This window comes from Mustela putorius, unplaced genomic scaffold, assembly GCF_011764305.1.
Source record: "Mustela putorius furo isolate JIRA1106 unplaced genomic scaffold, ASM1176430v1.1 tig00000129_pilon_pilon_pilon, whole genome shotgun sequence".
Lineage (NCBI taxonomy): Eukaryota > Metazoa > Chordata > Mammalia > Carnivora > Mustelidae > Mustela > Mustela putorius.
In genome coordinates this window covers 33045896-33070743 of record NW_025421290.1, presented here as the reverse complement: position 1 = coordinate 33070743, position 24848 = coordinate 33045896, and the positions used below count along the sequence as shown (strand labels likewise).

Below are 24848 nucleotides of genomic sequence, written 5' to 3'. Positions count from 1 at the left end.
TTCTTTTAAAAAAAAAATTTTTTTAAGATTTTATTTATTTATTTGACAGGGAGATAGAGAGCACAAGTAGGCAGAGCGGCAGGCAGAGGGAGAGGGAGAAGCCGGCTCTCCGCCCAGCAGGGAGCCCAACGTGAGACTGGATCCCAAGACCCCGGGATCATGATCTGAGCCAAAGAGAGCCGCTTAACCGACTGAGCCACCCAGGCGCCCAATTGGAGGCTTCTAAGAGGGAAATTGGGACGATCTGATTTTAAATTGTGTTTTTGGTTACTGCGCAAAGACTCGTAAGTAGAAGATAGTGTGCCACTTACGTGTTCTTTTTATTCCCATCTTATGGGGCGGGGGGGGGGGCAGGTGCTGGTGGGGAGCAGAATATGGCTCAATAAAATTCCTGGGCAGACCAAAACTGAATGGCCAGCTACCAATCCTATGGCAAAGCTGGGATTCAGAGTTCCGATCGGGGCACCCAAGTGTTCCTGCAGTTCCCTGTTCCGCGCAGCAGATGGCCCCAGAGCGCAGTTGCTGACGCGCCTCGCAGAGTCCTCGGCTGCCCCGGGAGCCGCGCGCAGCCGCGGGAGTCCGCGCGGCGATTTCTGTGCTTGTGGCGGCTCGCGCCCCGGGGTCCTGGTTTGCGCTGAACTGGGCGGGCAGCCAGGACCTGCCCCGGGTGTCGCGCTCCGCTGCGGCCGCGCTCCGGCTGCCCGGCGGGGTACGCCCGCCTCCGACTCCTCGCAGAGGCTTCTTAGGTCGGGCGAAGCCGAAGTTCTGCAGGATCCCCTTCCGTCCTGGGACAGTCCAGTTGCACGCACTCTGGTTGGAGTGCGTGCACGTGGTCCCGGCAGGCGGTGCCCTCGGGAGGCTCCCCACGGGAAAAGGTGGACTACTAGGTTTAGAGACAAGGTAGCGTCTAAACTAGGCTTTGGAGCGAACTCCTGGGAGGAGGGCGTGGGGCTGGCTGGAAAGGAGAAGGGACAAGTCGGACTGGTGTTCAGTGTCTGGAACCGACGGAGCGGGCTGCGTGGCTCAGGGCACCGAGAGTGAAGCAATTAGTCTTGTTGGGGTGGACAGTTGCCTAGGGAAACAGAACACTCAAGAGCCACTTCTTTTCCCCTCTCCAGCTTCCTCTTGGGAGCTGAAGTCACAACCCCAGCGAGGCCTCTCTCCTCCCACACTCCCTCTGTCCTTCAGCCTGCGGGAACCTGAGCCGCAGAGGGCCAAGACGATCGTGGAGGATGAAGAAATAGCCTTGGGACCCTTGGAAAATGAGGCCGACGCCCCTGCTGCACCTGGCGCTGCTTCTTGCCCTGCCCAGTACCCTGGCAGGGAAAGGATGTCTGTCTCCCCCCTGCGAGTGCCACCAGGAGGATGACTTCAGAGTCACCTGCAAAGATATCCACCGCATCCCCAGCCTGCCGCCCAGCACGCAGACTCTGTGAGTACCTTGGAGAGAAGAGGGTAGGATTAAGAGGCCAAGGGCAGCTGCAGAAGTGGACAGAACTGCACAGGAAAGCTTGAGAATGGGTGTGTGTGTGTGTGTGTGTGTGTGTGTGCTGCGCAACGAGTAAGAACTCAATGGACCAAATTTGGGATTGCTGACACCCTAGTTACTTGTAACACAGGAAAGGGTTAAAAAAAAAAAAAAAAACTTTGGTACAGGATGAAAGTGAGAGTTATTCTTTCTAAAGAGCTGCTGTTTTTCACTTTGCCTAGGCCTGGCTGACTCTGACTTGCACTTGAGATATTAACACTAATATTATGATAATATATATTATATACTAATATATAATGCATATTAATACATATTGCTATTAAGCAACTCAAGAACTGACCTCAATTGAGCTCAAGCAGAAGCTTGTTGAATGAATAAATGAACAAATGAATATGCTGGTCTCAGAGTGTCCTTTGTGTGATGGGGAGAATAAAAGGCCAGAGACGTCACTCCTTCAGGGATCTCTTTAAAGGGGGCAGAATTTCAAGTCATGAAAGGGAAATGGCTCTGACCATGGATAGGAACTGTTTATAGTTCCAGCCAATGTTGAGGAGAAAGGATAATGTTGGAGGAAGAGCAATAGACTAGGAGTCCGGACACCTGCGTTCTCTTCATCCCTCTCTCACCAGCTGTGAAATTAGCTGAGATCATTTGTTTGGGAAAACCCAAGATTCTTTCTGGGTCAAAGTGAGGGTTCAATGAGGTGTGTTCTGATGTCTTTGATGCAAGTGAGGGGATCCACTGGATCAGGAGACTTTGAAAACAATGGGGGGGGGGCAGGGAAGGGGCCATGTTCTGGGGAATGAAGTTATTCTGAGACACAGAAGAAATTGATGAAAAGCATGGGTGAAAAGGCGTGCTGATTTAGACCATGGCCACAGCCATCTGCAACAGTAGCAAAGTGACTTGCAAATCTTTGGGGGGCAGTAGAACTCTTTTGACAAAGGAAAGCTTCTGAAAGAAGTAAGGTATGTAAAGACAACAATTACCTTGTGCTTATTCCCGTCCTTAGCACTTTACATGGACTCACCTGTTGACTCCCCTCGCAAAATCCAGCCGAGTAGATAATTTTACTATTCTCGTTTTGTAGATGGGGAAACTAGGGCATGAAAAGTGAGGCAATTTGTTCAATGTCCTGCAATGTATACTTTGTGGTGCTAAGACTTGAAATAGCGCAGAGCTGCACTCTGAAACCCCCTGCTCTTAGATGAAAGCAGGTCTCACCCAGCTTTTCCCAGTATGGTCATGAGAAAGAAAGAAGAAAGAAAAAAAGAACGAAGAAAAAAAAAAAGAAAAAGAAAGAGAGAGAGGGAGAGAGGGAGGGAGAGAGGAAGGAAGAAGAAAGAAGAGAAAAATGTAAGAACTCAGAAGAATAGGAAGTTAGGGGCAGGAAAGAAAAAAGAACAGAAAGAAGGAGGGATTGGGAAAAGAGAGGATGGAGGGAAGCGGGAGGAACAAAAAGAAGATATCTAGGTTGTAGAGGGCATTTCCTGCTGAAACAAACCAGACCTTTGTCATTAAAAACCTGTTCTGGGTGGTAACCATTTTTCTGAAACTCAATGCTTTGTTACTGTGGCCTGTTTTACAAATTATAATGGTGCTGAGAGTATTTTTTTCCCCCTAAGCCTTATTTATCTTCTATCCATGTATTATGGTGCTGAAACGTAAACAGATTGTCCCTTTCTGCATCAGTCATACACTTGCCGCGTGGTTTGGTAAATGGATGAGAGACAGTTACACTCACTGGAACAGTGGTTCTGAACCTTCTTCTCTACTTCCCCCCTCTACAAGGGAGCATGATTCACTCTTATTTTAACAGTGGTTCTGACTAGGTAGGAAGTAAGGGAGAACTGCTATTCCTACTCCCCAGTGGAATATTCTAGAATCTTTGATACACAGGTAGTTTGAAAAAAAAAAAAAAAATTGCTCCTCCTAATGGAGAATTACTGATTTAAGGGAAATTAAGCCAGTAGAATAAAACTAAAAATTTCAATGTTGGCATATAATTACAGATCATATTACCTCAAAACCAAGGATAGCAAGATGGAGCCTCATTCAGAGATTTACCACTTGCTACCTGTGTGCACAAGAGGACCATCCCTTATCTGAATGAGGAGGAGGATGGGGTTAGACAGTCATTCTGGATTTATATGGATTCTTCCTCAAGAAAGTGCTGCCTTGCTTGTCTGGTCCTTTGACCTAGCCACTTTCAGGCTAATGATGGTGGCATTCACTACCTCCTCCCCCTCCCACTCTCTCCAGCTCCAGTGGAGTGATGGTTTGTCCATCACATACTTGTTCCTTCAGAAATGTTTATGAAGGCGCCATTGTGGCTATTGTTCTTTTCAGGTTCTGGATTTTGCTTTCATTCCTTGCCTTTTGCATCTGTGACTCTATTTCATGGATCAGCCCAGTTTCTTTTTCCTAAACAAAAGACACTCACTCATCATCTTCAGAATTTTTGCCCTGTGTTCCATCTGTGTTATTATTATTCACTTGTTATCTTAAGTGGTTCACTTCTTTTTTTTTTTTTTTTTTAAGATTCTTATTTACTTATTTGACAGAGAGAGACCACAAGTAGGCAGAGAGGCAGGCAGAGAGAGAGGAAGGGAGGCAGGCTCCCCACTGAGCAGAGAGCCCAATGCGGGGCTCCATCCCAGGACCCTGGGATCATGACCTGAGCCGAAGGCAGAGGCTTAACCCATTGAGCCCCCCAGGTACCCTAAGTCGTTCGCTTCTTTATCTGAAAGAAATATACTTAGAAATTTTATGTCATGACAATAAATGGGAAGTCAGCATGATTTGCTATAAAAAGGAGATAATCCAGAACGCTAAATATGTTGAAAACACAAATATAATTATATTATAGCTCATGACTATTGCCTGTGAACGTTCTAAGCCTGAGGCTGACTTTCTTTCATTAAAAGGGAAGAGTGATAAGTGTTAGAGAAATATTAGGGGCGCCTGGGTGGCCCAGAGAGTTGGGCCACCAACTGGAGCTGAAAGCTCCAGTCATAATCCCAGAGGCCTGGGATTGAGCCCTGCTTCGCGCTCCCTTCTTAGTGTGGAGCCTGCTTATCCCTCTGCCAATCCCTCTGCTTGTGCTCTCTGGCTGTTTCTCTCTCTGTTGAAATAAATAAAATAAATAAAATCTTAAAAAAAAAAAAAGGTATGTTATTAAAGAGATACCAATTCAACTTGCTGTCCTTGATGGTATCAGAATTGGAAAACCCTGGAAAAGGGAATCACTTTTTCTCTGTTTGATTCAATATTGTTTCATGCCATGTGGGCATTCCACCTAAAATAATCTCATGTCATACCTGTTTTCCACGCTTTGGGAAATGTGGATTTATCTCATATTTCACAACTGTTTTTCACAATCAGTAGTCCTAACCTGAGTAACACTTGATTTCCAACCTAAAGAGAAGCCCTCTGCTTTAGCCCCTACATGCTTGCCAAATACAGCCCAATATTTTGTGTCTTAAAGGTGGCATCACTTCATGCTTGTAGATTCCATGATTTATTCTCTTTTTATCCTCTGTGTGTGTAATGGTTTTGATGGAAAGTAACAGAAAACCCATTCTGTCTGGCTTAAGGAGGGAATAAATGTTCTGAAACAATAACATGTAATTTACAGAATTAGTGTAGATCCAGGCTTTCAAAAGAAGCCAGGGCCCAGGGCAGGCAGGGAGTTGGAGCCAGAGCCAACCATCTGGTTGGAACAACTCCATAGACAACACCACAACTACAAGCCACTGGACATCTGTGGTGCTGGGCACCTTAGTCTGTAGCTGCTGGACTGTGTTTGCTGCCCTCCGTAATTTCTCAACTGTTCCTGCCACTTTGAATCACCAGCCAGAAAGTAATATCCTAGATGGGAGCATCTGATGTCTGCCATAGGTTACCTGCTGTGGGGGCAAAGGGGTAGGAGATGGGGAGGTCTCTGTTCCCCGACTTTGGGTGTCTGTAGTGGGAGGTGAAGAACTAGGTCCTTCTAAGAGTACACACCCATACAATGGGGAATTTTCCACTTAAGAGGGACTATATGCCTTCAACATTGTTCATCACTTCCTTCATTCTGCAAATATTTATTAAACACTGGCTATGTCCCAGACACTGTATTAAATGCTCTAGATTTGGTGGAGAATAACATCAACATGTCCCTGTCCTCGGAGATCTTACAATCTAGTGTGGACGCTGAATATTAATCAAATAATCACATAAACATATAGTTAGAATTGTGTTAATATGCTGAGAGTATACTTGGTAGGAATGGGTGTGGGAACTGACTTAAACTTGGGTTCAGGGAAGGTTTTGAACCAGAAAGGGACATATGGAGTCGCAGGTTGGAGTGGAGGGTAAGAAAGTGGTGCTCCAGGGGATGGAACTGCTCATTTGAAGAGCTTTGAAGAATTCTCATCTGAACAGTGAAAGAGTTGGATTTATTCATTTGGGACAAAAATATGTTACTACATTCTTTGTAACACAATACAGGTCAAGGTGAATTCTTATGTCGGTGGGGGCAGCTTTTGTGCCTCACCCCCCCCAAAAAAAAGAGTTATTGAGGGTAACTTGTTATAAAAACAAATATTTGATTCATTAAAGTAGTAGTGTATGTAAAGACTAGTTCTTTTTTCAGTTTTCCATGTATGTATTATTTTGTTTGAAATTTAATTAATAAAAATAATTACTACAAGGAAAATTTTATAATGTAATAATATTTTAATAAATAATTTAAAGAAAATAATACATAGTTTAAGTACAGACTTAGTATATTTTCTTTAAAGCCCTCGAATGTGCTTTCCAAGTACTTATAAAATTCTAGAAAATCCATTACATTAAGTTTTATAAGTACCAGGAATGCTAAGGTTTTTAGATATCCCAGTGCTGTTTATTGGGGCAAGAGAGTCAAGTGGTGAAGAGTGCTCTTTCTGTAGTGAGGTCCTCTTGGTTGAATGCCTTGCTCTACCATTTCCTAAGCATGCTTTTGGGAATGTAGAGAAGGGAAAAATATTTTGCCTTCTATTCTTCTAAATTCTTGGTTAGAGCCCCTGGTGACAACAACAACAACAAAGATTAACAAGAGAAAAGCATACAAATGTATTTAGTGTAAGTTTTGTGTGGACACAGAATGAGGACTCAGAGGTCCTGATAGAGAAACGAAGACCCAAAGAAGTGATTCAACCTAAGTGTTTTTATATCAGGTATGATAAAGAGTGGGAAGTCATGAAATAATGTGGTAGGGCAAGAAGAGGGTATAATATAATGTAAGTGTGGAAACTGGGGGAAACAACAAGTTCTGTCACTTCAGACTCCTCTTGTCTTCCTTTGGTCTTTGAGATAAGGATGCTCCTTTCCTCTGGGTATAGGGAAGGGGTATAGGGGTAAGGGAAGTCTCCTCTTCTGTGAAGGTCTTGTGCTCTGCTCTAGGGGAAGGTCAGATAGTCGTCTGCACCTACCAGTTCCCAGATTCTTTCACGTTAAACTATTCAGTATGCCCAGGTGCCATGTTTTGGGAGAGCACATTCTAGACCGCATCAGGAACATTACATACTTGCTCTGTACCTCAGTTTCTTCATCTGTAAAATAAGGATAATAATAGTATTTGCCTCGTTCAATTGCTGGTATGTATAAATGAGTTAATGGTGTTAAAGGACAATTTTCAAAGAAAGGTAAAATCATGATTCTCCTACACCGATAAATTGAACACATTAATGATTTTATTTAACTCTAAGTGTTCTAGTTTCCTAAGGTTGCCATGACAGTTGTGGTATTCTGTAGTCTGAAATCAAGGTGCTGACAAGGCTTTGTTAACCTCACACCCTCAAGGAAAGAATCCTTCCTTGTCACTTCCTAGCTTCTGATCACTGCCTTCCTTGGTTTTCCTTGGCTTGTAGCGGCATGACTCCAGTCTCTGTGTCTCTACTTACACGGCCTTCTTGTGTGTCTGTGTTTCCGTGCGTCCTCCCCACTTCCTATAAGGATACCAGTCATTGAGTATAGGGCACACCCTAATCGAGGATGATATCTACTTAACTAATTATACCTACAAAGACCCTATGTCCAAATAAGGTCACATTCTGAGGTCCAGGTGGATGTGAATTGGAGGGGAGACACTATTCAACCCACTATAGTGAAGAAACTGGCAAAATGTTGCAATTAGGTTTAAGAAGAATCCACAAAATGGACATTTATGATGAAGAGTATTGAAGTGAATGTGCTAATGGAGGCAAAAGTAACTTCTTTCATGATCAGAGAGTGAGGTAGAGTCGCTTGAAGGTCTACCAGACAGGATAGAATTTGCCATTCTATGGACAAAATTAATTTGCATTGCTATCAATTACCTACAATCTACAGAATTGTAAAAGAGCTCCCATAGAATCAGACTCAGATTCTTGGAAGAGTATGCTCTAGTCAATGCATAATTTTCCACTGAAACACAATTTTTTCCTTTATAGTACATATAAAATGCTTAGAAAAGTTACTAGCTGCCAGTAAACACTCCACAAATGAACTCAGTAAAAAATAATTTCCTTTTCAACTTAAATCAGAAGTCAAAATAAATTACTCAGTTATACATTTAGAATTGAAATTGCAAGGCCCATATATTAGATATTCCAATAGGCCAAGTTTAAATAACAGAAATACTCAAAATACCAAATATATATTGACTGTTCTGTTTATATATATATATGTGTATGTATATATATATATATATATATATATATATATATATTAGACAGGAGGGGAGGGGCAGAGGGATAGGGAGAGAGAGAATCTCCAATAGACTCCCTGCTGAGTGTGGAGCCCAATGCAGGTCTCCATTTTACCACTCTGAGATGGTGACTCAAGTGGAAATCAAGAGTCACGGACACTTAACCAACTGAGCCGCCCAGGCACCCCCATTGAGTATTCTTAAACTCATCACAATTTAATATTATAGGTCTGATTTATATTTTCATTTCTATTTTTAATTCTTCATTCTCCCAAGCCAAAAGATGTTTATTCATTAAGCAAGCCAGGTTCTTACAAATTCCACCACGTACGAACTCCAGTTCTTGATGGTACCATCCATTGGCTTCCTAGGTTCCTTATAGTTAGGATTCCTTATAATTAGGTTTGCCCTATCTAAAAGGCACTTCCTCTTGTGACTGTTATCCAGGTGTAATTAATAGCCTTCCTTTCACTCTCAAAGCTGTCTCAAATTGGAAGATAAATTACTAATAGGTCTTACTAATAGACCATTGAGTCCAGAGGCCTATGGGACATGCTGGAACATTCTGAGACTTGTTTGTTGTCATCATAACTGGGAGTCAGTAACTTAAACAGGGGTCTCTTGGTATCATCTCAAAATCTGCAACCCCCAGTAGGTGGTAGTGAACTTCCTTCAGAGTGTCAGCTGAATTTTTGTATTTCTTTGGCTCTCTTAAAATACCTGTGTCTTCCCTTCTGAATTATTCCAGGAGCCACCTAGCAGGTCTCCTGCTTCCACCCTTGCTGGACCTCCACAGGCTAGTCTTCACACAACAGACAGAGAGATCTATCTGTCAGAGAGATGTATGTTAGGTCATGCCCCTCCTTTACTCAGAACCTTCCAACAGTCTTCCTAGTTATCTTAAGGGAAAAAAAACAGAGTATTTACAGAGGTCCCAAAGGCTTTACATGATTCAGACCTTCTTTTTTTTTCTTCTCTTTTCTTTTTCTTTTTTATTACTCTCACTCATAGTTCATCTTTTACTCCATTGGCCTCCTTGCTGTTCCTCATGTTCATCAGGCTTTCCACATTAGATTCTTATCCGTACCTCAAATCTTATTTTCCCAGATGTCCCCATGGCTAATCTTCTCACATCCTTCGGGTTTTTGTTCAAATAGTACCTTCTCAATAAGGCTTTCATAATCACTCTATTTCAAGGTTAGCATTCCTGGGGCACCTGGGTGGCTCTGTCAGCTTAGGTCATGATCCCAGGGTCCTAGGGCTCAAGACCCACAGCCAGGCTTCCCGAAATCCGGCTCCCCTATCTGTAGGGAGTCTGCTTCTCTCTCTGCCTCTGACCCACCATTGCCTCCGCTACTCATTATCTCTCTCAAATAAATAAAGTCTTTAAAAGAATAAAAGAAAAAGAAAAATTATCACTTCTGCTTTAAAAAAACAAATCCATAGAGCTTGGCACCCTTTCATATATGACATAATTTGTTTGTTTTTATATTTTGTATTTATCTCTTTCCCCACAGGGCAGGATTTTTGTTTTGGTTTGATTTTGTTTGCTTTGTTCAGTTATGTATCCTAAGTGCCCAGAAAGAGCCTGGCATATTATTAGTTGCCAGTAAATACTTGTTCAATAAATTAATGCATTGATGAGGGTATGAGGCCCTTTTTTAAAATCATTCCATTGGGTTCTTCAAACCATTTCAATTTTTTTTTTTTCCAAAGTCCTTGAGTTTTATTGTCCGGTTAAAGAAGATGAAATTCTACCTTTGTTTAATATTTTTCCTGGCTACCTGAGACACTAGTAAATAAACTACCCTTCAGATTAAGATTCATTAACTGGAAGTTCATGGCCTTCCTTAGCAGTCCATGGTTGTCCTCCTGGAAATATGCGATTAAATGAAAATTTGTAGACAGGTAACTTAGGGCACTGCTGAGACAATCTGTAACTTCCCTAAGATTATTAAAGGTGTCCTTGACAGTCCCCCAAATTAAGAAATTATCTTTTGGAATAACTTTACTTTTTTGTGTAAGAAGTATACTTCAGTATTAACTATGACTTAATATTTTTATTTTATTACAAAGAACACTAAAACATATATTTAAAAAAATAAACTGGAACTTCCTGACCTTTGAATGTGATATTTTTTTTCTCCTGAATACAGTACTATGATTACATTTTTATGCCTCACACTGAGCCTGTCTCATGAATAGGCTCTTCTCATAGAAATTCACCAAATGTGCCTATTCTTCAAGTTAGTCATTAAAAAAGAGATTTTTCAAGTGTCTTATGCCTCATATCTCACATTAGATCCTTTCTACCAACCCTACTTCTATTCTCACTGAATCTGTCTGACATGCTTAATTATTCTTTTGCCCTTCATTACTGCAATTAAAAATAATTGAAGGAAATTTTAAGTGTTGGAAAAATGGTTCCATTTGTTCAGGGATACAAATTAGATTTTGAAGTGTTCCATTTTGATGTCAGACTGTACTTACTTTGCTTCATTTCTGTATGATTCCTTAAGAATATGTAGAGTGTTCTAAGAATTACCAAAGCAAATCCTTTTCTTAGAATTACAAAGCAGGCATTTGTGATTTTTAAAGCATCTTATAAATGTTCTCTGACATGTAGTGACATGTAAATCCAACCTGGATTTTTCTGGTACAACCCTATTTAAAATATTTTGCCATCAGAACATTCCAGAAATTCAAATATTTTATCATCATCATTTTAACTAAACTTCCCACACCCCTTTTGCACCTGGAAAGGGCTCCTTGTGTCCCAGTTTTTCTTTCAAAAACATGATCTCTGTATTTATATGATACATGAAGCTTTTGGCTAACATTTTCGCAGGCATTAGCTTAATTTTACCCACACCCGAGTATTATCGTAATTACTCAACTCCAGAGAGGGATTGAAACTGTCTTTTCTTATTGCCAGCTACTGTCACTTTAGATTTTGTTATTTTAATCTTTTTATGAGCTGGGAAACTAGAAGGCTAACTTTAGGGCAAAGATCTGTACATGACAATAAATAAAGGATCTAAAGGGAGGCCACAGATGAGGGGTTCTCCTGTGACAAAGTCTTTGTGGGCTTTGTGGCTGCTCTGTTTCCCTCTCAACACCCTTTCCAATTATTTCTGAGCAGGCAGCCATGATACAGAGATTTGCAATAACAGGAAAGCTTACTCTAGACAGGTGGCATTTTATTGTGATTAGTGTTTGCTCCTTCATTTCTTCTTCTTTTTTTTTTTTCTTAACCAATATTTATTGATCACCTAATATATGCAAGTGATATTCTAGGTATTAGAGAGATAAAATAAATGACTTGCTTCTAGCAGGGGGAAATAGCCAGCAAAATTAGTAATAAAACATAGAATATCAGATGGTGATAAGTATAATGGAGAAAAATAAAGGAAGGGACAGGGAGAAGGAAGGCTGGGTGTTGCCTTTTAGATGGTCAGAGAAGGCCTCATGGAGAAAGTGACATTTGAGGAAAGACCTGAAGGAGCCAGAAACATTAAGCTGGGCTGACATCTGGGGGTCAGGGAAGAAAATTCTGAATAAATGCAAAGACCAACTGTCAGGGGGGACATGGGAGGAGCAAGTTTAAATGAGAGGAGAGAAGTGTGCCTGAAGCAAGAGAGGGTTGTAGGAAATGAGATCAGAGTAGTTATGGGGGACAGAGCATTTGTATTTTGTAGATCATTATAAGGCATTAAAAATACAAATATAATAAATATAAATATATAAATGTAAAAAGTTATGTTATATTTTTTTATATATGTTATGTTATAAACTTTTTTTATATATGTTATGTTATAAACTTTTTATAAAGTTATAACTTTTTATAAAGTTATGTTATATATTTTTTCCCGAGTGAGGTAAGAAGCTGTTAAGGATGCTGAGCCCTGCCCCCAAAATTACATGAAACGACTTACATTTTACTAGAAGCACCCAGGCTACTCTTATTTGTTAATGAGGTGAGAAATGACCAGAGCTCCATCCAGCTTACTACCAGAGAAGGTGGTGAAAAATGGTTGAGTCCCGGATTTATGATGAAGGCAAAGCCAACAGGATTTCCTCACAGAATGTGTGGAGCCCAGGGGAAAGAAAGGAGCCAGTAATGCTCAGCCTGGATTCTCCAGAAAGCAGAGTGGGTGTGGGAATTCTTTCTGGGGACTGTGATTCCAGGGAGCGGAAGGGTAAGTAGGGGAAGTAAAGCAGGGAGGGAAGGAGAGTTTGCTGCTACTAGAGGCAAAGGGTTGCTGATCCCATGGGACCACCTGAGAACGACATACATCTCGGACCCTTCCTCTTTTATCCATGAGTTCTTGTCCACTCTCCCCCACCCCACAGATCAGAGTGGTGCCACCACCCTTCTAGGATTCTTGTGCATGGTTGATGGGGTTCTGGATGGTAACAGAAATACCCAGGGTGGAAGGTAAGCAGAGCATAAGGCAGGGCTGAGATGCAGATCTGTCAGTTGCACCTGGATGGAGCTAGTCGACACTCACACAGATCTGGTGGCCTCAGTGTGGCGTGATAGGACAGGTAAGGCTGAGAGTATCTCAAGTGTTATATTAAAAGGTCTCCAATGTAGTTTATCCTTTGAACCAGTCGGATCTTCCCAAGCTTTCCATTATATCTAGCTCTCATGTTAAAATGTGATACCTTCTATTTTGTAAAAACAAGATGCCCTTGTGTCTTCTCTGAGAAAGAGGGGGGATACAAGTCCAAACTGCCACAGAGCTTCCTCCAAAATGCAAACTTTGCAAAGACATTAATGCAAGAGGGCCTACATAAGGAAATAAGCTAAAGTCTACTCTGCTGTGGCTGATGCCAAGACTGTAATTGGTAGTCATATCTCCCTTCAACTCCAATTCTAGATTTCTCTTACCCTTGGCTTGACTTTGGCCAGTGATTGCCTAGTGGAAGGACCCAGACTTTCCCAACTGCAAGTGTTCTAAACCCTTGGTTGCCTTGCCCTTATGAGTTGTAGTTGCCTTCTTTCCCACTCACCATTGTCACTGGCCAAAGAGGAACCGAGAGCCTGGGATGAAATCCCTGGGCTCGAGACATACTCCTCACTGCTGGTGTATGATGGCTGCCCTAGCTTCTCATCGTTCTTTTATTCCTATCGGTACAGACACTCCTTTATTTGTCCATTTGTCTATGGTATCATGAGCCCAAATGACCAGGTACTCATTATAGCATCAGGCTCCCTATGGAGGAAGTAATCTTTCTACCCAGAAACTAGGACCTCTAATATGGTAGGAACAGAGACAAGAAGTTCAGATTCTAAATATAAGTCACTGTGTTGATGATGAGAAGGACCAATCCTACCAACAACTCCTATTGGAGCTCCATAGGTATTCTAGCATATATTAGCTGTTGGTACTGTGTGTATACTTCCTTGGTCAGATCCCTAACCCTGCAGGCTTTGTACCCAGGTCAGAACCTTAACTGAGCCTTTAATGGCATTCTGCCATTCTATTAGGCACTCATGATTAGGAACATGGTAAGAACATAGTGGATACAATTGTCATGCACCCTTTATTGCACCTTCTGTCCCAAGAAACGTGTCTCTGGGTTGAGTGTTGTGCTGCTGCAGTGTATGCAATGGTTGGTTCTTGCGGTGCTGTGTAGGATTTCATACTGGTAGCTCAGGCCATCTATACGCCCTAGAATAGTGGCTCTAGTGGAGGCAAGGAAGTCAGAGAAGGCAATCCCAAGTCCAAAGTAATAGTTTTTTTTAAAATGAATTACAACTTTCAACAGGTAGAAAGGGTCCAGTATAACCAAACTGCCAGCAATTGCCTGGCTATTCTCTTTGAGGAAATTTGCCTTGCATCCTAGGGACCTATTGCTGGTAATCTGGTCACTCACAGAGGCAGGATCTTAATGAGATTTGATGGAAAGGAGCCTGTGCTGGACTTCCATCCCTGTCACCATGGCCATTTCATTCACAGCCATTGCACCAGCGCTGGGAGACATCCACAGGAATGTCACCTTGTCCACCTGGTTGTTGAGAGTCATCTCTGGGGTGACACTGAAAAAATCTCCTTAAAGGGATCCAGCCTCCTTTTCAATCAGTGGATTTCTCATTTCAGAGCTGTTTTTTTTTTTCTTTCAAAAATCTGCATCATAAATTGATGAAATAGTTACTTTTGGTGTAATTCAAACACAGTCCAGGAGTGAAGAATTTACCATAGCATTAATTTTTAGATTTAAACTAACACCTTGATGCCAAAATAATAAACTATAAACCACAATTACAAAAACATCTAGTTACTTAGAGTATTTGGATTTCTGAAAATTGCCATAATCATCTCCTATGAATTATTAATCTGTTACTTCTATTACATAATCACAAGTCGAACTATAGTGTGAATTAAATGGGTTTTGTGTATTGCCTTAAAATATGTCACTGTTGGGATTTTTTTTCCTTAATTATGTACTGTGTCAACTCTGTGACCAGCCCCATGCTATGTGTTTCTTTTTTCTTTTTAAATTTTGTTTATTTATTTATTTGACCGGTGGGGCTAGGGGGAGCACAAGCAGGTGGAGAGGCAGAGGGAGAAGGGGAAGCAGACTCCTCACTGAGCAGGTGGCCTAACATGGGGCTTGAGCCCAGGACACTGGGATCATGACCCAAGCCGAAGGCAGACGCTTAACCAACCGAGCCACACAGGACCCCTTGCTATGTGTTTTCATATATGATAGCTCTTTTGGAACTCATAATAGCTCTGTTTGGTTCTACTTGAGATGAGGACTCTGAGACCCAGAAATGTCATCTCTCTTATCTTTAATGTCACAGCCAGTAAATAAAAGAGTTCAAACTCAGAACCCATAGCTCCAAATCCAAGGCTCTCTCTACTATGTAACTATCTTCTTAAATCTGGTTTCTTCCCCTCCTTTTTATTCCTTCCCTTCCCCCCCCCCCCATTGTATGACAAAATTCATACAATGTACTATTCAGGGGCATTTAGTACATTCACAGTGTTGTACAACCATCAACTCTAGTTCCAAGCTAATTTCATCATCTCTAAAGGAGATCTGTACTGATTAACCCATCACTCCCCATTCTTCCTCTCCCCATACCCCCTGGTAAACACTAATCTGATTTCTGTCTTCATGGATTTACCTATTCTGGACATTTTATATAAATAGAATCATACAACATGTGACCTGTATGCCTGGTTCCTTGCACCTGTTTTCATGTTTCATCCACATTGCAGGAATAGAGAGAATGTGGACCATCAGACAAGGGGCCCAATGCGAGAAGAGATGTAAATAGGTCAAGCTTTATGTACTTTCAGAACTTTTCACTGGAGGTCCATTTCTAGCACCCTCTTGTAGAGAACAGTCCCACTCCATGTCTAAATGCCTTTCATCTTAGATATAGTCATTGGAATGTCAAAAATTCTCATAGTTATTCTCAGAGTCTTAGAGCTACAAAACCACTTTCCCATGTCAAAAGGTTTTGAGAGTACCCATCTTATGAAGGAGAGTGTTTCTAACCAGTGGGCTGAGCAACACCATGTGCTTATCCCTTCTGGAGCCCATGGCAATCTTAGTCAATGCTTCTAGAAGGTAGTGACTTAATAGCAATGCATGAGCCATTATCCATTATTGTTTTACCATTTTAAAAGCCAGTACTTATGCAAAGGGCTTTTCTCTGTTATAGATGAGTTGCAGAACTCAAACAATATCCCAATTATAATGGTATTTATTACAATCATACTGGCTTCTATATCTTAGAGCTCCATTTAACAATTTAACCAAAATGCCAACAAAGAAAATTTGCTAAGAACAACAACAAAAAAAGGTTAAATGAAAAAAAAAAAAAGATTATTCTTCCCCTGAGGCTTCCTGGAGCTGACTTCTCAGCTGTTTCTTCTCAATCCACTCTGGCACTTGGAGATAGAAGATGAGTGGTCAAATTCTAACTCTCCACCAACTCACTGTGTGGTAGAATCTGTTTGCACAACTCACAGGATGACCAAACGAGTGAGATCTGTTATGCCCACATCATGGAGGAGTCATCGTGGGGGATCATGTGAGGTGATACTATTAGTGTGTACGTGAAATACCTGGTAAACCAGAATGAAGCCTGATCACAGTTAACTAGGATCACAAATGCAGGAGTGGGTCCAGCATGTGGGAGACCTGGTCTGATTTAACCCTTGGTGTGGGTATTGCATTGATTTGCAGAGGGCACGCTTCCAACACGGACCATTCAGCAGCTGTCTTCTTAATGATTGCACAACTATTAAGACCAAACACTTGTCCACTGTGCAAAAAGCACATTTTAAACATTTGTAAGATTGCTTATCTTCTTCCAGAGATGTTCATCCCTGGGGAGTTCCTGTCAGTAGAGTAAAGTGACTGAAATTCTAGCTGGGAGTTGAGGGGGGTCTTCTGTCCCAGGAGGGCCCATAAATCTGTAAGGATCTCTCTGTTCTGTGTCAGAGTTTGGCTGGAAAACCTGTTAGGATTTCCAAACTCTCCAGATGCCCCTATTTAATGCTTGGCTGGCCTTCTTATGTAGCATAACCAAGTTGCCATTTCACAATCATTCTCAATCCCTGGAATCTAAAACAACAAAGCCAGAAGCTCTGAAATGTGTGCTATGAAGCATGAAAGAACCTATTAAGGTTCTGTCTGATTCAGTTCTGTGACAATAGAAGTTCTAAGGTACTTACAAAGAATTCCTTTTACTTGTAAGAAACTTGGCATTTTATATAAAGTATGTATCTCATGACCAAAAATCTTGGGGGGGCTATGAATTCTTTTTTTTTTTTTAAGATTTTATTTATTTGACAGAGAGATAGATCACAAGTAGACAGAGAGACAGGCAGAGAGAGAGAGAGAGAGAGAGGGATGCAGGTTCCCCGCCGAGCAGGGAGCCTGATGCAGGGCTCGATCCCAGGACCCTGAGACCATGACCTGAGCTGAAGGCAGAGGCTTAACCCACTGAGCCACCCAGGTGCCCCTATGAATTCTTTTTATATCATATCCAGTATCTTCATTTTCAATAGCAACAGAGGGAGGGGAAATATTTTGAATGAAGTTAAGTCAACTAAAGTCATGGTCAAACTTAATAGGGAAATTGTTGATGAGCATTTTAGCAAGGCACTTAAATCTTCCTGTGTCTCATCTTTTGTATCTGTGAAATGAAATTGTAGGATCGCTCCGTTCTACTTTGGAGAACTGTTGCAAAGCCCAAAGAAATAATTGTTCAAGTGTACAAGGTGATCTTCGTTATTTAGGGATAGACTTTATCCTTCAACAGAGTAAGAATATGGAAGGTTATACTTTATCAAATATTTGGGGGAACACAGATGTATCCACAGGGATTTTGAGAAAATGAGATTGTAAAAACAAACAAAGCTACAAAAACGAAGCAATTGAAAATCATCTGCACCCATCCTTTTGTCCTCGACTCTTCCAACAAGGCAAGAGAACTGTCCTCACCTGCATCCCTGCTCCCTCTTCTCCTCACCCCCTTCTTTGACTTTTTCCCTCTTTCTCCTCTCCCAGATCCTTTCCACTGTTGTCTAAACACACTCAGGTCTCTTCCTGCTCAAACAAAATTCCTCCATGGTTCTCTTAGTCTTAGTCCATCTGCCATGGCTGCTCCCCTGTCTCCTTTTCTTTGCAGCGCAATGTTCATAAAGACCTTTCTCAAGTTGCTCTCTTGAAGTTTTTATTTCCATTCACTTACTGCAATCTGGCTTCTGTTCCCATTACTCAATTGAAAAGGCTCTTGCCAAAGTCACTAACAACCTTTATTGCAAAATCCAGCTGACATTTTTAGATCCTTTCCTGGATTGAACCGATGGTTGCTTTTGTAGTGATGACCACTTCCCTCTGATTCCACCACATTGAACTCCTTGATTGCCTGGTGCCTCAAAGTGCATCTCTGATCACCTTGGAGGAAGGGCAGCTGTTGCACAATGAGGGCAGATACTGAGATATGAGCCAATTAGGAGTGCTGGGTGCACCCTTTTCATCTTAGCACCAAGTGCATTCTTTTAAAAACATTTTCTTTAAGATGAGTATAGTTCTTCTTTTTATAAATTTTACTTATTTGAGAGAGAGTGAGAGCACATGCAGGAGAAGTGGCAGAGGAAAAAGGAGAAGCAGGCTCCCTGCTGAGCAGGGAACACAATGCTGGGCTTGATCTCAGGACCCTGGGATCTTGACCTGAGCCAAAGGCCGATGCTTAACCAACAAAGCCACCCAGGCACCCCTATAGTTCTTAAATTCAGTTAAGTTGCAGGATACAAAGTCAATACCCAGAAATTGGTAGTGTTTCTATGCACTAATAATGAAGTAGCAGAAAGAGAAATTGGGCAAACAATTCCACTTACAATTATACTAAAAAGAATAACATACCTAGGAATAAACTTAACCAAGGAGGTGAAGGACATGTATTCTGAAAACTATAAGACATTGATGAAATTGAAGATGCACAAACTAATGGAGAGATAGTCCATGCTCGTGGACTTAAAGAATCAATATTATTAAAATGTCCATACTAGGGGTGCCTGGGTGGCTCAGTGGGTTAAAGCCTCTTCCTTCGGCTCAGGTCATGATCCCAGGGTCTTGGGATCGAGCCCCGCATTGGGCTGTCTGCTCAGCAGGGAGCCTGCTTCCTCCTCTCTCTCTGCCTGCTTCTCTGCTTCCTTGTGATCTCTGTCAAATAATTAAATAAATAATTTTTTTAAAAATGTCCATACTACCCAAAGCAACCTACAGATTCAATGGAAGTATGTTACTGAAAAGGGGGCTCACCTTCATGGCTGCCTCAGCCCACCCCTTGTGCTATGATCTACTTCCCCACATATTTGGCAAGCAGAGCAACCAGGATTCCAATGGGTCAGTCTTGCAGCAGGAATTTAAAAGAGAGGCTGGGGGATGAACTCTGGTCCCTATTGCTGTAGTTGATGTTAGGGCCACAACCGGTGCTTATGTCTTTCTCCACTATCCACTCTAAATTCCCCCTCATAGTTGGCTTTTACCACTGTTGGCCTTGATGCCTTATCTGCTGGTATGATCCAATCCCTTATTTCTGAGGGGTCTGAACCCATGGTAACTATACTATCTGCAGGTGGGCATTGCTGCGATTGTTCATTTTAGTCATAATTGAGCAAGTGTTATGGCATGCCCAAGTGGCTTACATGAATTCCACATATATTCCTCCCTACTGTGATTGGGTCACAGAAGACCTATCTCTTCCCACTGATCCTATCCAGATAGTAACTCCTCCTTTAGTCTACTGGTCCCTGGATATAAGAAGTCCCAAATACCCAGGTGGGAGTCATTGCTTGTAGTTCCCTGCAGAGCCTAGAATTATAAAGATTGGAAACACAAAATCCCTCAGCGAGTCATTGGATATAAAGGCAACTGGGGGGGCCGGTGGCTGGGTGACTCAGTGGGTTAAAGCCTCTGCCTTCGGCTCAGGTCATGATCCCAGTGTCCTGGGATGGAGCCCCGCATCAGGTTCTCTGCTTGGCGGGGAGCCTCCTTCCTCCTCTCTCTCTGCCTGCCTCTCTGCCTACTTGTGATCTCTGTCAAATAAATAAATAAAATCTTAAAAAAAAAAAAGGGGGGGCAACTAGGGCCACTCCTTCATTTGCTCCTTGATTTCCAGACCTGCATAGTTTTCCTAATGGGGCACAACATCCAAACAGAGATTTGTGACTTAATATGTAACCTGCTTGATGATACCCCACCATAGCAGAGTATTGCTTACAAGTTGTGCCATTGGCAGACTATTCCACTACTCTGTAAAACCAATTACTTCTGGATTATGTGGTACCGGATATGACCAGTGAACTTACCCATGACCATGAACTTACCTCCCCATCTCTTTCTCTGTGAAATAGGTCCCATGGTTATATGCTATGTTATATGAGATTATATACCTGGGTCATGTACTTTGAAATCTCCCAGATAGTGGTGCTTGCCTGAGGTTACAGAGGCAGGAAAGGTGAACAGTTACCAACAGTAAGTGTCCACTGCTATGACAATAAGCCATTGGCCCTTTTAAGAAGAAAGGGCTCAATTTACCACAATATGGTACCCTCAAATAACAGTGCCACATTGAATTCTGTTGCTAACTGGCTGGACTTTCAACGGTGGTAGTAGACAGATAAGCTGTGGTTAGTGGGTGTCCTTGCTATTGACATGTAGTCTCCACTCTGTTAATGTGCCAATTGTGCTAGTTTTGGGGTGGCCAGTGACAAAGACTAGCTGCTCTTAACTAGAGATTAAGTCATTTGATCTATGGTGACTGCTTTATGGTGGTCATTAATAACTTACACAAAGATCTTCATATTTCATGCCTACTCCTACATACTCATCCTCATGCATCTAGCCCAGACTTTTTCTTCTACAGTCTTCTAGCCTTTTTCTTCCCAGGATCTGACCAGCTCACTAATCCATTTGCTGGTGAGTTCATATATATTCTTATCTTAGGCTACTTTTCGATGAAATCCACCCATTGGGAAGATTTTCTCTTGCTGCTGTTTTTCAAGGCCCCCCTCCATGTACAGATCATGTCCATTTTGGGTGGACTGACCGACTTACTTACAAAATGATCCACTAACCAAGATCTGGCTGTAGTCGTTTTCCTTTAGCTGGCTCACATGGGACACTTCCCATACAGCCATAGCTGTGAGCCAAAGAAGGGACAGTGATATAATCTTAGTAGTCGACATGGAGGTCTAGGATACCAGCTTATACAGTTTATTCATGTTTTGTAGTCCTGCTCACCTTTGATCCTTGATACCTTTTATCTGATTAATTGCTCCTGAGTCTGCCTAATGTTATGACTAAGTGGGTTGTAGAAAACTCAGCTCATAATGGGCAATTTAGGATGCATGGTCACTTGGTTTCCATAGTCAAATGTTCTGTCTCATTTGACTGAAGGCCCAGTAGCATACCAAGAGCTGTTTTTCTGCACTGCAGATGTGTGGGTTTGTTCCAGAACTCTGTGGAACTGCATTATTAGTCTCTTATGAAGGCTTACCTAAACTCCACACCACACTCTCTTTTTCCTGTTGACACCTCCAACACAGTAGAGTCTACCGTGTCATATAACCCAACTGGAGTGTAGAGTCCTGCTCAGTCCCTACTCCAAGCTGGCAGACTTCCATGTCAACAGAAATATGGTCAGAGCCATCCTTGTACAGTATTCCACTGAATGAATAAGCTACAATTTATTTGACTATTTTCCAACTGAGGGATAAATAAAAGCATAAGTGTGAGTCCCGAGATTGGTCTTCATTTTTTCTGATTTCCCACTGACTAGATAAGGGCTTTCACATTCAGTTTTCAATTGTTTATTAGTTGTCTCTGCTTTTCATTATCTGTCTGTAGTAACTTCAATACAACTTCATTGAAGTCAGCTGATTGTGTGGATGCATTGCTCTTCTTCAATCCTCTCATTCTTACCCCAGCCTCCCCCTGACATGCATCTTTTCCAAACCCAGAGCATGAATCATTCCACAGGCTGCATATTGTCTAATTTCCATAACTTTATCTTCCAGTTCACTGTTCTTCTGCTGACTGCTCTTCTGTTTAATCCATCCAGTATTAATGCATGCATTGTTTATTCTGTTATATTTCATTGTGCTTTTATATTTAAATTTTTGTGGTTTTATTTATGTCTTTTATGTCCTGGATTAATTTAAATAAACTTTATAGTCACTATGAAATTGTTCTATTTTCTGAAATTCTTGGGGACTTCAGTTCACTATTTGTTGGGTCTACTGACTTTTCCATGGTGAATTGTTACCTTCTTAATGTATAATTTTGGATTATGAGCTCATCTTCAGCATGACTGTATCTTTGAGAATTTGGTACAGCCTGGGTTGAGAGCAGGAGTCATCAGGACCAACATTAAGGATATCAACATTAGGAATTTCACCACTCAGGTGAAACATATTTTACATTACTATCCCAGCTTGGGAGATGCCTCAAGCAGAGAGTAGTTTAAATGCTATCCCAAACACCCAAGTCAATGGATAGGACCATGATTCCAGATTCTCAAAAATATTTTTTAAATACAGAACATATACAAGGGATATGCAAATTTTGGGCAGGAGGCAGATCTCTTCTGTCTCATATTTTCACTAAGCATCTAACCTTTTCACATTACCAAAGTTTATAGCAGTATCTTAATACCACCTCTGCCTTTCACATGTGCCAAGGTCTCTTCTTCTGACCTGGAGTCAGCATTAAAAAGCCAAGCTGCCTGGCTACTGAGTTTGGGGAAAACTTCCCCACTATAAACTTCCTGCTCCTAAAGCTTTCAGAAAGCTTACCATTCTGTTTGTAGTTCTCTCTGGATGCCCGAGAAGTTCTCTTCCTTCTGGGGAGTTACAGCTATTCATTGAAAGAATTATGTCTAATCCAGCATTTATGGGTGGCCACAATAGGGAGGCTTTTGGATTGGGCAGACTCTAGGAAGTCTCCATCTTTCAGTTCCTAGATTATTGATTCTACAGATATTTATTTTTTCAGTGGCTTTTGGATATTGAAAACATTATGTAAAGAAAAGGAGAAATAGAGCCTACGTTATTAACTTTATGATATAAATTAGACATCAGTTTCTCCAGGAACATTTCCTGGACCTTTCTCAAATCAAGATTACAAAGACCTAATCCAGCACTGCATATTTCCTCATTCTATCAGACTATTTCAGTTGCATGTTTAAGTGTTTGCACATCTTCTCAATTAGACGGTAGGCTCTGAGATGGTAAAGAATGTCCTCTCAATTAGTGGTTCCAAACCACCTTGAAGGCCCAGCATATTGCAGGAATTAGAATGTAATTGTTGAACACAATTATTTTTGAAAGCTCTTGAAAATTCTCAGTGTCTTTATGAAAATTCCATGATCAGCCTTTCTTTTTCCCAATTATTCTTACATCACAACCTTTCCTTTAAGTTCTTTCTTCTCTGCAAATAAATTTGCTCAAACCTCCTTTACCCTTACAAACAGAGCAAAGCAAAACAATAATCCCTCCCCTAGTACTTGACACCCTCTCAAGATAGTATTTGTCTTCTTCAGTTAAGTACTATTCAACTCACCATTCCTGCATCTGCAAATCCTCTTAAAAGCCAGGCAAAGCAGTCCTGGTTCTTCCTATGTGCCATTTCCAAAGCTGTACTGGTCCTCTATGAGGCAATATGCTGCAGAACTCTGGTACTCTACCTGCATTTTATGACTTCCGCCTGATTCCCTTACTTTCTGGTGACCCCCTGAAGCCTTTGCTTGCTCATTTCTGGGTGGGGACCTCAACCTTGGTTCACTCTTCTTATATTCATTTTGTTTTAAAAACCTTCCACACTCTTTAATTGACAGCACAGCTCACCTAGGATTCCTCCACCAGGTCACTCAGCGGGAAGCTCTCTATTGTCTCCTGGTAACTGGCAGACTGGCACTTCAATTAGCTTATATTACCATTGCTTGCTGTAGTTACCTCTTAAGTTCTAGTACCTTCCTTTCACTCTCATATTCCTCATTGCTTCTGTTCGTTCATTCCTTATCCCTTTTCAGATTGACTTCTCCCCCAATCCTTCTGCCAAAATGATCCTTTGTCCCATGGTTCCAAGGATGCCTTTTGTGATATTTGAAAATAGTGCTCTTTCCTTTACTATATACCCATGACATATTTCTTCTAAGAATTAGATACTCCATCTGAAGTTCGCTACTTCAGGGGTTTTCAAATTTGACTGCAGATTAAGACTGCCAGAAGATCTTATTAAAAATATTGGTCCCTGAGCAATCCCTAAAAATCCTTACAGAGTAGAGGTGAGAGGTAGGAGTCGAGGCTGGAAATCCGCATTTCAATTTATTTGTTCAGTTAGTAAAATATCATCCAGTAGAAATTTAAACCATATATGCTGGTGGGAAAATGCTAAAATGTAAGTCGCTCTTAACACTTCCTTTTGGTTCCCTCCCCTAAGACAACTACTGTTCATAGTTTCTGAGAGATCCATCAAAACACACATTCCATGTTTTTAATACATGTTTCAAGTGATTTTAATGCAGTTCTTCCATCAAGTTTGGGAAGACTTTGATCTTGTCCAACCCCTCATTTTTCTTGAAATTCTTTCTTCCCTTGATATCTTTTATGGTTATCATAAAGGTTATCATATGGTTGTCCAACATTTCTGATAGTCTTAACTTTTCTTGGTTCATGCTTCTTACTTCTTCTGAATCCTAAACTTGGGCATTCCCTTGGGCGTTCCCTTTGGCCTTCTTTTCTATCTATATTTTCCTCCTTGACAATCCCTCCCAGGCCCACAAGTCACTTAGAAAATATACTCATACCTCAATCTCTTACTCCAGCATTTCAACCTAGTCATAGTCCGAGATTTTTTCTACTATTTAGACATTTCTGTCTGCCCTCTGGAAGGGCCTCTAATTTAACATCAAAGCAAAATTCATATTCTTATCAGCAAAACAGCTCATTCTTCTCTCTTTCCTATTATCCTTATAGTCTCTTATCATCCTCTTTCCAACCTCTTATCATCCTCTTAACCCCTCCTCTGCCTCTCCATTGTTACTGTACCTCTGAGATGTTCCACACTTTCATGCTCTGCACCTCAGTTTTATTTATATTACAGAAT

The 24848-nt window shown here is 41.4% G+C and overlaps 1 protein-coding gene across 1 annotated transcript in view; it reads left to right on the top strand.

The window, feature by feature from the left end:
• The first annotated feature begins 564 nt into the window (after window positions 1–564).
• TSHR (thyroid stimulating hormone receptor) overlaps window positions 565–24848 on the top strand; it is a 166144-nt gene continuing 141860 nt past the window's right edge. The window contains 2 exon segments of the mRNA XM_013057996.2: window positions 565–900; window positions 1119–1432. Coding sequence (XP_012913450.1) covers window positions 1263–1432 — 170 coding nt within the window. The 5' untranslated portion in view covers window positions 565–900; window positions 1119–1262.